The sequence below is a fragment of the Pseudopodoces humilis genome, chromosome 9, assembly GCF_049639895.1.
Source record: "Pseudopodoces humilis isolate 2021_Gansu_Grassland_sample_001 chromosome 9, ASM4963989v1, whole genome shotgun sequence".
Lineage (NCBI taxonomy): Eukaryota > Metazoa > Chordata > Aves > Passeriformes > Paridae > Pseudopodoces > Pseudopodoces humilis.
Genome location: NC_142208.1, coordinates 33,791,519 through 33,808,410, shown reverse-complemented (window position 1 = coordinate 33,808,410; position 16,892 = coordinate 33,791,519). Strand labels below are relative to the sequence as shown.

The 16,892-nt window shown below is 47.2% G+C and overlaps 1 protein-coding gene across 3 annotated transcripts in view; it reads right to left on the bottom strand.

Annotated features, from left to right (window-relative positions):
• Positions 1-15,781, bottom strand: part of DOCK1 (dedicator of cytokinesis 1) — a 261,997-nt gene extending 246,216 nt beyond the window's left edge. For all 3 annotated transcript variants that reach the window (XM_014257704.2, XM_005528870.3, XM_088059823.1), the window contains exon 1: positions 15,654-15,781. In XM_014257704.2, the coding sequence (XP_014113179.2) occupies positions 15,654-15,699 (46 nt within the window). In that variant the 5' untranslated portion in view covers positions 15,700-15,781. The remainder of the gene's footprint in view (positions 1-15,653) is intronic.
• Positions 15,782-16,892: the final 1,111 nt, after the last annotated feature.

The window sequence follows — 16,892 nt, the reverse complement described above, 5'->3', positions numbered from 1 at the left end:
CATTTGGTGTCTCATCCCTCCGTACCCAACGTGAATTAATTAATAAGCTGAGGAAACTTCAGAAATCCAAACAATCCCAAACTTGAGGCTTCTCAAAGTGCAACCACCCTGCTGAGTCCTGCTGGCAGAGCTCGAGTAGGACAAACCAAGATGCTCACTTGTCCTTTCTGCACTAACTGAAAAATACAGAAAGAAATAAAACCTGGAGAAAAGGAGGCTCAGGGGTGAAGCTTCTGGCTGTGCACAACTCCCTGACAGGAGGGGGCAGCCAGGCTGGGAAGGGACAGGGACAGGACGAGAGGAAATGCTGCACTAGGGGAGGCTCAGGGTGGACATCAGCAGGAATTTCTCCATGGAAAGGCCATGGAAAGGGTGGCCAGGGAGGTCTGGAGTCCCCATCCCTGCAGGTGTCCAAGGAAGGGCTGGAGGTGGCACTCAGTACTCTGGGCTGGGGACAAGGTGGGCATCATCCACATCCACCCACAGCTTGGACTTAGAGATCTTGGTGCCCTTTTCCAACCTGAGTAAATCTGGGATTCTGTGAAATGGAGAGTTCCGGATGAAGCCAAGATTTCCAAGAAACAAGTTCAGTTTCTTGCTTTCCTTCCTCCCCCCCTTTCAAGCCAGACACTTTATTTTTAGGGAGCTAATGAAGTGAGCTGCTCAGTCACCATTTTAACAGCTCTCCCCCCCTCCTTCTGGCTAATCTGTATTCAGAGTACTTCACCACCAAGTACTGAGGGTATAAAGCTGAAACTAGTGCTAAAATATATATATATGTAATTATTGACTCTAACAGCATTATTAATGTGCCATAATGCACAGCTTACAAGAAGCACAATCAAGAACGTCCAAATTGATTTTTAATATTACGAAGTCCATTAAGTGAAACACCCCGGATGCAAAGAGTAATCACATCACCCCGAGCTCTCAACACTGGCTCCTGCAGAAAAAGCAAGATGCTGATTTAGACTAACACAAAGCATTATCCAGAGGCAGATGTTTTGGCATCTGTCTTGTGGCAACTCAGAATCACAAAGTAAGTGAGTTCTGATGTTCCCTCAGACCTCTTACATTTCACTGGGGGCCACTAAGGAGCTGTAACTTGGCTCTTGCTCTGGCACCATTCTCCAGGAAGGCAAGGACAGCATTTGAGCATTAGCTGTGCTCACCCAAGAAAGGATCTGTGCCTCAAGAAAGGATTTCAGTGCTCAGAATTAAACAAAATTCAAAACCACCTCTACACGTGGTTATCAGAAAATTTACCAAAGCTTCAACACTGCTGTGAAGAAAACACCCCCAGGGGTCTGCTGGGCAGAAGAAGGACAAGAGTTAAGGGCTGGAGGGGAGGAGGAACTTGTCCAGTTTCTGGTCAGTGCTGGCAGAGCATCAAACGTGCCTGAGCTGGTGGTGAGTCAGGCCAGATCCTCCAGCTGAGGCTCCCCAGGAGATGAGAAGTGACCAGAACTGGCAGAGCAGCAGCTCCACGCCCACCCCAGCCTGATGTGTCTCCATCCCTGCCCTTCCCTGGCAGCAGCACTGCATCCACCCCATCCTCAGCCAGCCCTGCCCAGGGTCCAGCCTGTCAGCACCTCAGGGACAGCAGCACCTCCATCAACGGCAAGGACAGCCCCAGGAGAACTCCCAAATCCAGCCACAGAACCCCAAAAACTCCATCAATGGCAAGGACAGCCCCAGGAGAACTCCCAAATCCAGCCACAGATCCCCAAAAACTCCATCAACAGCAAGGATAGGCTTAGAAGAACTCCCAAATCCAGCCAGAGATCCCCAAACAGCCGGGGCTGGAAGTGACTCTGGAGATCATCCAGTCCAGGAGCACCCAGAGCAGGGGCCACAGGAACACATCCAGGTGGGTTGGGAATGTCTCTCTCTGAGGAGACTCCATGGCCTCCGTGGCTGTTCCAGTGCTCTGCCACCCCCAAGGAAAGGAGTTCCTCATGCTGAGGTGGAACAGCTCGTGTTTTGGCTTATTTTTGGTTTATGTCCAGCCACAGGCTGTGCAGCATCCCAAATGGCACAAGCTCACTCTTAAACCCAGTGTGTGAAAAGGACTTGGAAACCCTGAAGTCCTTCCCAACACAGAGCTCCAGGCTAAACCCAGACAAATGGTGTCAAAGCTCCCCCAAGCCCAGTTTGGTTCTCCAGGAGGCCACAGAGCTCCCTGGGAACATCCCTGAGGCATTATAATTCTTCAAGCCTCTCCTTGCCATGGCAGGAAACTCCTATTGCACTGAGCAGAATTGTGCTAAGAGGATGTATTTTACTTAGGGTTACTTCAGCAGTGAGCTTGATGGCACAGCTGTATTTTAACAAGCATTTCAACAACTAAAAAAATCAAGTTCAACCCTCTGAAACTCCTCTTGCACTACTGTGAAAACAGGAAAAAAATGACACAATTCACTGCAGCACCGAGCTGATGATGCAGAGCAAAGAGCCTAAAGCAAGGAGGAAATGATGTGATGGGGAAGATGCTTTCATTTCCTACTGTTCTTCCACCTCAGTATTTCTACAAGGGAAAACAAAATCAAAATTCCTCTGTTCCTTTCTCAGGAAAGCCTCTGGAATGGGAGAAAAAAGATGAAGGAGTTTGAGGCTTTTTACACATCAAACCTTACTCAATTTCTTTCTCTTTGCCATCACCTTACCTGGCTGTCTCCAACAGCAAGAGTAGAGACCCCAAGTCAAATAAACCCTGAGGAACTTGTTCAGTTTTCCCCAAAAGAGCAGCCAGAGAGAGGAATGACCTGCTGAGAGCCCCAGTTTAACCCACCAACGCTTTCCCCCTCTCTCCCAAAACAGCCGGGCTATGGCAGAAATGGGAATTCAGCACCGCTTTTCCTGAATTTGTACCTCACACCCAAATTAAGGGGGGAAACATCACCATGGGAGCGAATCAAACAGCACTGAATGCATTAAAAGATAAGAGCAGCATTTTGCAAAAACAGGGAAAAACTGTTTTTCTCCAAACCAGGGGCAATCACATGCTCCGGGCAGCTTCCAGCGGACTTGGCTCGGCCACTGGCCCTAACAAAGGGTCACTGTCCAGCTCCCTCTCAGCACTGGGGCAGCTCTCAGAGTCACTCCATATCCCTCTAGTTCCAATTTTCCTACTGAACCCACACCAATTGTTGTGCTCATTCTGGAAGAAATAAGGAAAAATAAGTGATATGATCCCACTGCTCACTGAAGAGGCAGCAACATGTTTTATTCCATAAATTCACAGACTTTTGGGAAGGGGGGAAAAACAGGGTAGGGGAACAGCCTAAATCTTTGCTTCCAGACACTGAGCTCCACAATTTTGGCACAATAAGGACCCACCTGTATATTCACAACCATTCACTTTATCAGGAATTAACTTAGTAATTCTAAATCCTTTTCTAGTCTAATCACAGAATATTCTGAGTTGGAAGGGACCCACACAGATCATCGAATCCAACTATTTTTTATTATTATTTAAATTTATCAATGATTTTTAGTATGTATATAGTGTAATAAATTCATATTTTAAAGTTGGTGTAGCCCAGTAATCCATCCCAGATGTACACAGGAATTCCCAGGAGAGAAATTGGTTCCCCACTGCTAAGGCACCCCTCAGCCTACTGAAACACATCAAAAATAACCCTTATACCCACTTCCCTCACCGCCCTGAGCCTCAAAATTGCCCTTGTTAATTCAGAATAGTTCAAAGCTGTAAATCCTTCCTTCCCAAGCATAATCATCCCAGGAAAATGTATTTTAAAAGCCCCCTGATGGTCACATATTAATGCCAGGAGGGTGATTAAGGTGCCACTAACCCAGCAGTAACTCACTAACCTCTGCTATAAGAAAGGGAGTATTTTGATCGTTCTTTCCCCATTTTGGGCAGGTTATTTTCCCAGAATCACTCTGAGAATTCCCTGAAAAGGGCTGAGGCATTAGCACCCAGCACATGCCCCTGGCAGCCGGGGCAGAGCAGGGGCCAGAGCCAGCTCCTGGCCGAGGAGCAGATCCGTGCTGTTCCTAGCACTGCTCCGCTGGAAACAACAGCTTAAGGGGACTGACTTCCCTGCCATAATTCCCAAAATCTGCTCCCATGTCTCTGTTCAGAAAGCTCCAACAGCCAGCAGAAGCTTGTGCTAGACTGGACAGTGTAACTTTCACCTTCAAACGTTTGCTTCCCTCGCTGAGAAAATACTGAGCTTGTCTAAAATGAGTGGTTATTTCTCAACGATTCAACTCATCTCCACTTGCAGCACCTCTGCCTCAAAACAGAACTGTTAAATAAATAACTTAATGACAGCCAGCACACTGCACACTCAGCTCATGTGCAGCAAACCAGCTCATTTTTGATATATAAATCACGTATTTGCCATGGCTACGTTTGGTGGAAGCATCCTCAGACACCAGGAGCACTCAGCGGTGGGATCTGTGCTGGAAAAGGTGGGGAATTTGTGCCATTTTCCTGGAGGAATCTAATTCAGTCCTCTTGCTAAGCAGCCTTCAGTGTTCTGGAGAAAATCAATTTAACTTTAAAAACATTTCCTGTTCCATGAACAGTCCAAGAGCAAAAGGAAGCTGCCGCACGCAAAGGTAACAACACAAACTCTGTCATGTGCAGGTGCAGCAAGAACTCAAGCTTTCATAAATAATCACCAATATTTTACTTTTCACTAAGTTTACCCAGGCATTTCTCAAAGGTGCCACTACCCATCTCCCGAAAAACCTAATCTGGCATGCAATTATTCTAGCTCCCCTCCACAAAATTATTTTATATTATCCACACTTTTTATGTAAATGTTATGGAAGCATCCAGACAGCACTTTATAAATATAATACATGAACTCCCAGTCTTAAAAGTTTATATCTTGATTTAAGATCAGCACGCTGTGTTATAGATGCTATCACACTTGCACCGTAAAAGCTTGCAGTTATGCCAATATTTTAAATATTCAAGCTCTAAAAGTATTAAAACTCCTGGTTTTCAGCCAAGAACACGTTCACCTTTGTGTACTCTAACTGTGGAAACTGCAGCTGTAGCAGGAAGCCCAAACTGTACTTTCTGTGTTTAAGGCAAAAATCTGAACCAGTTCCATCACTCATCACAGCCCAGTAAATAAACAGAGTCCTCCTCTGCAGCACAAGTGATTGATAAAAATCTGTTAATAAATCACTTCAAGAATACATTCAACTAGAAAATCAAACCAGAGCTGAACCCACACAAAACTTCCAACAATGTCAGCAGCACCATAACTGAGTCATTCTCTGAAGTCTTTACTGAAATGTGCTTATCTGGCTATATCCAATCTTTATTTTTTGGGAATAAGAATTCCCCACCCCACAGAGCTCAAACTTTCATCACTCCTTGAAGACTCAACTGATTCTTAGAGAAAGTTTAGGATATTTTTCCCAAAAATGCTTTGCTAATCTTAAAAGTCCTTTCCAACTGCAATGATTCCAAGATCATCCAAGTCCATGAGTCAACCCAGCCCCAGCACCACGGTCACCTCCAAACCATGTCCCCAGGGGCCACATCCACACGTTTTGGACACCTCCAGGGATGGGGACTGCATTCCCAGGACCTGATGGGACCCCATTCCCACTTTGTGGCTGCAGCACTGGTTTAACCAAGCCTTTGCCATAATCTTGCATAAACACCACCTCCACCAACATCCCAAAACGGGGATTTAGCAGGAGAGGGACCAGACAGAATCCAATTCCCACAATCTGCACTTTAGAGACAGTTCAAGACCTTAGAAAAATTCCCTCATCCATGAGCACCTCCTGGGACTCTTCAATGCTCAGCGTTAAAGCAATCCCATCTAACTGCAGATGTTCCTATTATCCAGATTAACATCTAATGTGATTTTTTAATCCTTTTAGAGTCTTAGCTCCAGTCAAATGCTCAAGAACACAACCAACAAACACAAATAAGCAAGGTGTAGTGTAATAAATATCAAAAGAATATTTGGCTCTGCATCAGAAAGTCTGGGGTTGGAGTTTTGTCCCGTTTGACTCACACGCTATGGAAACTACTGGCCAAGAAATATCTCTGCACCACAAAAAATATCTGTTCTCATCTCCAGCTACTTCACTGCGAGCAAGGACAACTGTTTTCACACCAAAGAAGCTCAGTGATGGAAATCTCTGGGAAAAAGATCTTTATCCATAAATAAAGATCACTAAATTGTCACATGTCACTAAATTAATTTTAAAGAGGAGTCAATACCAGCTGTTTGTGAAGGCAGTCCCAGAGCTCCAGGAATTCTGAGCTGCTCCTGGGCACACCCTTGTGATGGCCTGAACAAAAAGTTTGGTTCCTTTATGCCCAATGGAGGTGACAGAGAGGTTGGACAGGGACTGTCAGCAGCTACAGAGGTGTTGCTGACAGGCTGGCAGGGAAGGACAGAGCTGAACCCTGCCATACCAAACACAAACCTTGTACAGATCAACCCTGATGTGAAACAGAAGCCAAAATACCTCCCAAATTAAAAAAAAAAAAATAAAAATTAAAAATGCCACAAACCACTTTTTTTTTTTTTTACAACCAGTTTGAGTCACACCATTTACCCTTCACACATTTCAGAGATCAATACACAGAATAAAAAAAAACACCAAAAACCAAAAGCCAAACCCATAAGATACACCAGGCTCACACAGAAGGAAATAAAATATGCTCTCAAGTCTTTTCCACCTAAGATTCTCAGTCAAAAAAAGTGATGGATTGATGGAAACACCAACACCTAGGAGTCATGGCAGGAAAAATATAACCAGCAAGGCTGAGGCAGTAAAATAATGGGGAAAAAAGGGTGAGCAGGAAGGAAGACATTCCTTGCAGATGACAAGGTAAGAGGTGATGCCTGCAGAAAATTGGTGGGAATTTGTGTGTAAGCACAAAAGAAGAGATATAAAGGAAAAAAAGAGGCTGGACACCAGGTAACATCACCACTACCTCGGGTTAGACAGAGCATACTAAAGGCTTGAGTATAAGCATTACTTTCTATACTAAAACGACACATGAGCCATAGATTGATGCAAAAGAACAAGAATTCTCCCACAGCACCCCAAAGCAGCAGGAAAGAGTCAAAGTCAATCAAACAAGAGCTGCTGGACACATCATCTTTTAGCTCTTAAAAAACAGTAATTAAAGATTTCTTGTTATGTCGATGTTTTCACTCATACGCTTCCATTTTGAGAGATTAACCTCATATTTATCACCAGAAGCATTCCCACGGGCCCTTATCTCTAACTTTTCTGGCCCAAGGAAGATTTCACCTCATCTCTGCACAGTCATGAAGCTGCAGTGCAAGCCCTCCTTCAGGGATTTATTCAGAGGACAGCATTTATAGGGCATTCCAAGCCGCTGCCTCGATAATCCCCAGCCATGGCAGGGGCAGGATTTGTTCACTGGAGTCATATGCACAGCAGATTTTTCTAAAAGCAAGCGTCCTTTTCAATCGTTCACCATCTGCCTCCAGACTCAGAAACTCAAATTCTCATCAACGGCTTCCATCTGGCTCAGCACTGAGAGATTTCCTGTGGCAGGGTCTACTACAGGAGCACTTTTTGCTATTACCAGTTGCTTCCACTTCATTTCTGCTACACAGACACTGCACACTCTGCATGAAGCATCTCCTCAATGAAAGCACCCAACTCCACCATGCCCTGAACCATTCCCTGCTGCCAACATTTCTTCCTGCAGACCAGCTGGCACTATCAGGATGATGCTCCAGGCTAAAGCAGCAGCTGGGAGGCAGGGAAGCTGCTGCAGACAGGTAAGAGTGGAGCTTTCCATAATCCTGTACTCCCAGAGGCACCAGCAGCACCGGGCTTTGCCATGTTCTACCTTAACTCTGTTTTTATTCCATGTATGAAAACAGGGAAAACCCTCCTAACACAGCACAGCTGAAGGCCTTAGAGAGGTTTGGGTACCATGTGGCCTCATCTGTTCCTTGTCCTCCCTGGACCCTCGGGCCCCATTCCCTCCACAGATGTTATTTCATTCCATCCAGCTCCAAGCCCAGTGACGCCGGCATTTCCGCGCTTTGTTTGGATAAGCAGGAGAGGGAAGGCAGAGCAAACACAAACACCTAAGGCTGCACTTCCAGAAGGAATCTGCGTGCCTGAAGAGGCTCTCAGGTGTTTTAGAGACTCTGTGGTCTCTCCACTCCCAAGTGCCCATTCTGCACCGCCAAACCTTCCAAATGCTCCAGGAAGTTCTGCCAGAACCAGCCAGGAACTGCCCAGGTCAAGCCAGGAGGTTCCTCCTCAAGGAAGAGAATTCCTGATGCCCCCACTGATGCCCTCCCCACGTGGGACCCCTCAGGGATAAGGAGATTTTCCCAAAACCCCCACACCTGCTCAGCCAGGCAGCTGCTCCAGCGGGTTTTCCACCTCAATATTCAATAATTTGTGCAGCACATCCATTAAAGTGGCCCAGCTCCTACAAGAGCAGGGACGTACAAACAGAGTGCCTGAAAAACCCAAGAGCCTACAAGCACAAACATTGATTATGTACAATTTTGCTGCCATTCCCGTTCAGAAATTACACAGCAAATCCTGTTCCACTCACTTGTTGGTATTTTCTACTGGGGAACACAAAGACATTTTACTACTCCAACACCCTCAGGCAAAATCAGCCACCAAAACCCTCTGCAAACGTGTTCTAAAAAGGGTTGTGCTGAAATAATATAAGCAGCACTGGAAATAAAGCAGCAGTGCTAAAAAATATCATACAAAAAAACCCCAAATTCATGTATGGCAGCCAATGGTTGCTTCAGTTCCTCCTCCATCTGTTTGTTTTGTTACGTATATGGTACATGATTACACATAATAGTTCTCAATGCAATTATTTCAGTTTAGTTACAAAGCTATATGAAGCAGAAAAATATTTCCAGAGATATTTCGTATTTCTGCTGATGAAACTGAAATGTGGCAACTGCTGTTTCTTGTGTTCCGAATCTTTACATCAGAAATGAGATTTAATGCGCAAATTACATAAACATGGGAAGATAATTCTATAAATATATAAATGTTTGCACAACTACAGTCTGAAAAGGGAGAGAAAGTTTCAGAATTACAAGAATTATCTCTTATTGAACATTTTTTTAGTTTAGACAGGGCGTGATTTCAATTCCCCCCACGCCCAAGTTAAAGGAGGAAAGTATTCCAATAACTCATCAAGGAATTCATTAAGGCCTTACTCAGAAAATTATTTTTGTCAGAACAGCCTTGGAGGCCACCACAGGCTAGAAAACAGAAATAAAAAATACTTTTAAGTTTAATTAAAAAAAAAAATAAAAATGACTTGTCAGTGGTCCACCTCCCTGCCAAAGAAGACCCATAAGGAGGAGCAGCTCCACTGAGTATTTTGAAGAAGTTTTGGACTTGCAGGAAGTCAAAGGGAAGAGGTAAAACTGACACCTGTGATGGAATAAATACTTTAAAATTATTATTATTATTATTATATAGTATTGTTATATTATATATTCATTATAAATTATTATAAAATATTATAAATTATTATTATTATTGGATTAGAGGCAGTTCCTTGTTGGAGCTTCCATTCATTAACAGGAGTCAGCCCCAGCTATTTATTTCCAGCTGGACACATCCACAGGTGTTTAACAAGAGGTATTGGGTTTCAGCCCTTAAAGATTAGACAAAGCAAAGGATCCCCCATATAATAATGTAAATAAATAATCCATAAAGGATCCTCCATCCTTCACAGCCAGCATGGGACATACTCCAGAAACATCAATATTTAAAGGAAAAAGTATCCCAAATGTATTCCTGTAGCTGCAAGCTGACAGAGGGGCTTTCCTGGACAAGGTTTGACTTTAAGTTGCCTCCAGTTGTTTTTTTCCCCCCTTCCCTGAAAGCTTTGCCTTTGCAGAAAGGAAAATGCCTTTGTAACACAAAGAGATGGGTGCCAAGGTGGCAAACAGCCCAAAATTAGCACTGTTTGAGTGCACCTAAGTCAGGCATTTCCAATAGAACAGATTAAGGCATAATTACAAAACCCACCAAGGTGCTACTTGAAATCAGAGAATCCCAGAATGGTCTGGGTTGAAGGGACCTTAAAGCTCATCCATTTCCACCCTCTGCCATGGGCAGGGACAACTTCCACTATCCCAGGGTGCTCCAATCCCATCCAACCTGGCCCTGGACACTTCCAGGGATGGAAATCCCAAATCAAACACCTTGGATCAGCCCCCTAACTACTGTCACTGCCACACTTGCACACCACAGAAAGTGTAAAACCTCATTTTTCTACCTCCTCTTTTATTTCCTAGGATAAAGAGTAAAATTACCAGCTGAGAATTTCTAAACTGACTGAAAACTTCCTTTGCAAAGATAAATAAAAGCTCTGTACTATGGCCATAGGCAGCTGGCTACCTACTGAAGTCAGTTTGTGCTCCACAAGAGAAAAAAAGTATAGTAATTCCTGGAAAATCCCATCAGGAATCATTTCTCAGAACAATCCCATCTTGTAATCTTGTTGCTGGCCTGGATGAAAACAAACAGTCGTCCACAGCCCCTTCCACTTATCTGGTATCAGTTATTCCTCTCCAATCTGTTGTTTGCAACAAGTGTTTATTGACAGAGAACAATAGTGGCTGCTGAGTGAACTGGGAGAGCTGAGCACATGTCTGCAGTCCAACTCGAGTCATTCCTGCAGGAAAAGGTGTGGAACACCTTCCAGCCCCTTCCCTCTGCCTCAGGGCAAGCCAGGGATGGGGCAGCACAGAAAGGAACTGCCTCAGCAAGAGGGAACTGAAGAGTATTGTAAAGCAGGATCACACAATGGTTTGGATTGGAAGGGATAATAAATAAGAATAAAGATCATCCAGTGCCACCCCAGCCATGGCAGGGACACCTCCCACTGTCCCAGGTGCTCCAGCCCCAATGTCCAGCCTGGCCTTGGGCACTGCCAGGGATCCAGGGGCAGCCCCAGCTGCTCTGGGCACCTGTGCCAGGCCCTGCCCACCCTGCCAGCCAGGAATTCCTTCCCAATATCCCATCTAAATCTGTTCTCTGCCATTTTAAAGCCATCTCCCCTTGTCCTGTCACTCCATCCCTTGTCTCTCTTGGAGTCTCTCTCCATCTTTCTTGTTGGTTCTTTCAGGTACTGTAAGTCCACAATGAGGTCACCCCAAAGCTTCTCTTCTCCAGGCTCAACCATCCCAATTCCTCAGAGCAGAGGGATATAACAAACAAAACCCTGGGTTTATTTATTTATTTTATAACAAATAAAACATCTGGGTGTCCATGGGATATGCTGGCTCTAGGGAACTGAACATGCATGTGCTCACTCCAGTTAACTGATCAATGCAGCAGCCAATTTTCCATGGACATCTTACATTTTTACTCCGTGGCTTTGGGATGTGTCAGAGTATGGCCCTGCTGTCACTAAAAGCAGTCACCTCTCCTGCCAGGCAGCTCCAAACCTCCCAGCACAGCGGCACTAAAATCACCAAGATACATCTTTTTCAATTTCCTTAAAGTGTTTCCTTCCCTGCTCTAAGGCACAAATATTCCCAAGATCATCACCTTAAACAAGAGCCCCCACACACCACCACAGCTGCCCACAGCCTGGACTGGAACTGCAGAGTTCCACAAAAGCCTTAAATCTGTCCTGAAGCACCACAATCCTCCCTGAAGCAGCAGAAGAGAATCAGCAGTGCTGGGCTGTAAGATTCCTGTGCTTTCACCGCCTTTCCTCTCAACAAATTCTTATCCCACCCTGCTCAAAGAGCAAAACTCAGCTGCAAAACTTTTGAACCATGATCACAGTACCACCTCTTAGTCCTCCAACTCCTTAAAGCCATCCCTAATAATAAAATATGTATTTCTATGTACCTGGTTTGAAGGTAATTCCATAGACCCCTTTGGAAAAGCTATCCCAGTCTCAGAGAGCACAGAAACACCCTGACAATGAAGTGTGGCCAATGTCCCCGTCTAAAATTAGGTTTGTTACTATTTGCCAAGTCGTGACACACAACAAAGGCTCACCAGGAACAAACAAAAATACTGGAACTCACTGAATTTGGAAAAGACCTCCAAGACCATCAAATCCAAGTGCAATTCCCACCTTGTCCCCAGCCCAGAGCACTGAGTGCCACATCCAGTCCTTCCTGGAACACCTTCAGGGATGGGGACTCAACTCTGTAACTGGGAAGTTCTCCTTTTACATCTGACCATCCAAGGGCACGTGGCACTAATTTTCTATTCCACCATTTATTCAATTAAAAAAAAAAGGATTAAACTACCACAGTAGTGGTCTGATCACTCCATATGAACACAGACCTTTGAAGACAAAGGCATTTTAAATACAGTATTTGCAGAAACCATAGCAGCACCAGTTTTACCTCTCACTGCAGTCCTCAGCCCAAAGGAAAAGGGGCAAAGAACAGCAGAATTTAGGATTTGGAAGGTATCACAGCCACTGTGAGCTATCTCAGAGGTGCTGGTCAGGCTCCCAGACTTCCCAGAGCAGCTCTTTACATCCCTTTTCCCCAGCAGAAAGGAAAGCACCGAAATTACAAATTTCACATCACACTCAAAGCAGGGAACGCGTGATGGAACAGCCACACTCCGCTGCCACTTTGTGACACCGAGAGGACAAGAACAGCTCTCAGGACCCTCTGGAAGCCTCAGATGTCCCCGTGGAGGAAGCCACACACACAAGTGCTCCCCTCCACACAACCACACTCCTCCTCACCAGCACAGGGCGAGGGATGAAAGGCAGGATTGAGATGAAGACGGATCCGCAGCACTGGGAGCAGGGAAAAGCTCCTCCAGTGAAGCTGATCATTTCCCTGTTTCGCTCAGCTCCCCATATGTTAATCCAATATCCGGATTATCCCATTAGATCCACACCCATTCCTCCTGCAGCCTCCCGCACGCCGAGCCCTGAACTCTCTCAGGAAGCGGAGCTGAGTCACTCTCAACTGCCTGCTGAGATAATGCCTCTGCACAGAGGCTCGGGGCAGTAAATTCACTTTACAGGCGTGCAGGGCATCCAGCAGCATCCCCAAATCCCACTGAGCCATGGGGGCAGTGCTCCTTAACACACCTGTGTCCTACCAGCTGTCCCTACAGCCTTTGGCATTATTTGTTCCAGCTGCCTTACAGCCAGCAAATCTTCAGGTCTTGAGATGTTAAGAAAGCTCTTGTTGTGCACAGGGATGTACCAGAGGAAGGGGTAAAGGGATATAAATGTATTATATAAGCACATGTCTGAATTTTATATCTACACATCTCTGTAAATAGGCATACGTCCATTTCTGAGCTCCCACCGCTGTGACATAACACAACCACAACACACCTTCCCCATATTTCTGCTTTGGGGAACCCTGCACACAGAATCCCAGAATATTTGGGGTTGGAAGGCACCTCTGGAGATCATCCAGTGCATCCCACCTGTCACCTGGAGCAGGTGACACAGGAACACATCCAGGTGGGTTGGGATGAGACCCTCCCTGGAAAGCTGTTCCAGGGCTCTGCCACCTTCATGGAAAGAAGCTCCTCCTCATGTGGAGGTGGAACTTCTCCTGGCCATTGCTCCTCATCCTGTCACTGAGCACCACTGGAATGAGTCTGGCACCATCCTTTTGGAGATATTTGCATTGATGAGACACACTAAGCACTGCACATTATGTTTCACCAAGTCCCATCAGCATTCCTATCAGGGATTTTCTCCCTGTCAGACAACATTGAGTCAACATCAGCCCCCAGGACTGGTCATGGCAAATAGGAAGAAAAATACTCTCAAGCCTGAATTTTCAGGTTAACAGTGCCATCTCCAATTCTGCTTGGGACCACACAACTGTTGCACCAATTCTGTACAACCTCCAGCTTTCACAAGCAGCAAAAAATAAAACACCAGAAGACTCACAGTGCCCTTTCGTAACAACATAAAGGTCCACCAAACACATAGAAACAAACTGGATATTCATTTTCTTTAGGACACCAAAAATAAACCATCCCTCCCAAAGCAGCCTATAACTGAATGGCACAGGCCAGTGAATGTTCAACTAGCTCTAAATCTGATTTATCTCCTTGCGACACTTCATCCACTTCCAACCCTCACATCCCTGTCATTCAGCAGAGAAATCCCGCAGTTTGGCAAGGATCTCAGCCTCCTTGCAAGAAAAAGAAAATAAACTATGAGAGAAATACAAACTTATTAAAAGACCACTACAAACTTCTCTGCAGACCAGTGGACACAAAAAAACACCAACATCATCCTGTGCTTTTTCAAACTGGGAGGGTTTTTTTATTCTTAAATTAAATTTAAATCCAGTTTTCTTACTACACATGCAATTCCCCACACCGGACACAGAAATACACTTGAACTATGTTGTAAAACAATCAGTCTATTTCACACAGGGTTTTTTCTCCCATGTCATTTTCAAATCAATTTAAAGACATTCCTGGAAAGCTGGGCCCCAGTCAAGCCCAGCACAGCAGCAGACACAGAGTTCCTGCAAAAGAGGAACTTGCTTTCGAGGGTCACTGGGTTGTAACATCAGCTTATGCTACGTGACAATTGTGTCATTCCAAAATACCCATCCCACACCACCAGGCAGATAATTTGGAAACTTAACGAGCGACTGCCATCAGTGGCATTTCTGCTTCCCTATGTTTGTCCTGCATCCTTAGCGCTGGAATTATCCACGGATCCCACATGGTGTAACCAGGATTTTCTAACAATTTTTAAAAGTCAAACTCTGGTTTTCTAGGGACATGCACACAGAATTTAAAATTAATTCCTACAACTGGCTTGGGTTTTACTCAGCCCCAGAAACTCCCTTCTTTCTGCTCGCTTTATGAGGTTTGGCTGTGGGTTTCTACAAAAAGTTGTTCTTCACAATCAATCCAGCCCAAGAACCGTGGTGGGCATTGAACTTCACGTTTCCAGTTTGAATAGTCAGATTTATTATTTTCTTTCCCCCAGACAAACACTAGTTCGTGTCAGTCAAGTTTTCTGTGCCGCAACCCCGAAATGAAACCTTTTGCACCAAACTCAACATCTTTAAACTCATGAGGAGCCCTCTCGGCACAGCCCTGGCCAAACCTCAGCGGGGTTTGGTCCTGTTCAGTCCCAGCGCGGATGTTGGAGGCACCAGCTGGGAACAATCCCCCTCTGTTCGAGAGGGACGGAAGGAGCGCAGGAGGAAATGGATCCCGGCGAGCGGGGAAAGCCTCATCTGTATGAGCATCACAGTCCCCGCAGAGGCGAGAGCCTTGCTCCCGACACATCTCGGAGGGACAGCACTCGGGTCACGGCGTGGGCTCCCAAAGGAGCCAGCCTGGAAGCGCATCCCGCTCCGCCGCGGGGAGAAAGAGCCCGACGTGCCAAGAGCTCGGAGCTTCTTGGTGCGCGCAGCGCTCGGGGAGCGACAGGAACGCAGCGAAGGGAGAAAGGCAACTTCTCCCAGCGGGGCACGGAGCTCCCAGACAACTCCTCAACTTCCTGGGAGCCACGAGGAGCCGGGCGGGGGAGGCAGGAACCGGAGGGGACCGGGGAGCACCGCGCTCCATCCCGGCCGCGGAGTGGAGCGGGGAGCGGGCAGGGACGGGGAGGCCGCGGCCGGGGGGGGGGGGAGCCCTGAGCGCAACAGGCGGGAGCGGGGCGGGCGCGTCCTCACCTACGCCGTACTTCTCCTCCCTTTTGGTGGGCACCCAGCGGGTCATGGCGCCGGGAGCCGCCGGGATGCCAGAGCCCCGCTCCCTACGCCGCCATTTTCCGACCGCGGGACGGGAAAAGTTTCTCCCGACGCTGGAGTCATGTGGTGCGGGCGGAGCCAGCCCGGCCGGCCCGGCCCGCCGCCCCTCAGCGTCCCCTCCGCGCCCGCCGAGCGGCCCGGGCCGGCCCCCGGCCCCAGGCCCCTCACAAAGGCAGCGCCTTCCCTGTCCCCGGGTTCGTTCCTGCTGCCTCCCCCCTCGGCCCGGGGATGTCCCAGGGACACCCGGCTGTGTTCCGCCTGCCTCCCCGGTTGTGTCCCAGGTTGTGCTCTGCCGGGAAGTTTCTGGCTGCATCCTCCCCGGAGATGCGGCTTTGAAACAAAGTTGGTTTTTTTTAGCAATGTTTAATGGTTGGAGCGAGATGCGCGTTTGGAGGTTGCGGTGCGGGATGGGCGAGCACGGGAAGTGGGTGGAGGAATATTGCGGGGTAAAACAAGGCCAAGTGCGGGGGCTGGAGCTGGATCGGGAAAAGCCCCGGTACCGACCCGGGCTGGGGATGAGCTGATGGAGCAGCCCTGGGAGAAGGGCTCGGGGCTCTCCTGGTCACAGCTGGACATGCCCCGGCCGTGTGGGAATAAAACCTCCAGTCCTGGACTGATCCTGCACCATGGGCAGTGCGGAACGGGGGAATTCTGTCCTGCCCCGCTCAGGTGAGGCCGCACCTGCCCAGCTGCCTCCAGCGCTGGGATCCAACGTGAGGAGCTGCTGGAGCGAGCCCAGAGGAGGCCATGGATACATCCCGAGGGCTGGAGCCCCTCTGGAGCCAGGCTGGGAGAGCTGGGGGGGCTCACCTGGAGAGGAGAAGCTCCAGGGACACCTCAGAGCCCCTTCCAGTGTGTAAAGGGACTCCAGGAGAGCTGGAGAGAGACTGGGTAAAAGGGATGGAGGGACAGGACCCAGGGAATGACTCCCAGTGCCAGAGGGCAGGGCTGGATGGGATTTTGGGAAGGAATTCCTGGCTATAAGGCCCTGGATCCCTGGAAATGTCCAAGGCTAGGCTGCACAGGGCTTAGAGTATAAAGATTATAAACTTTCTGATTTCTAGGTCTAAGTCCAAAATCTTGTCCAAATCTACTATGTCCTGGCTAATTAAGTTTGGAATGAATTATTACAAAAGAACGAGCAAGGGAAATTAACTTCCT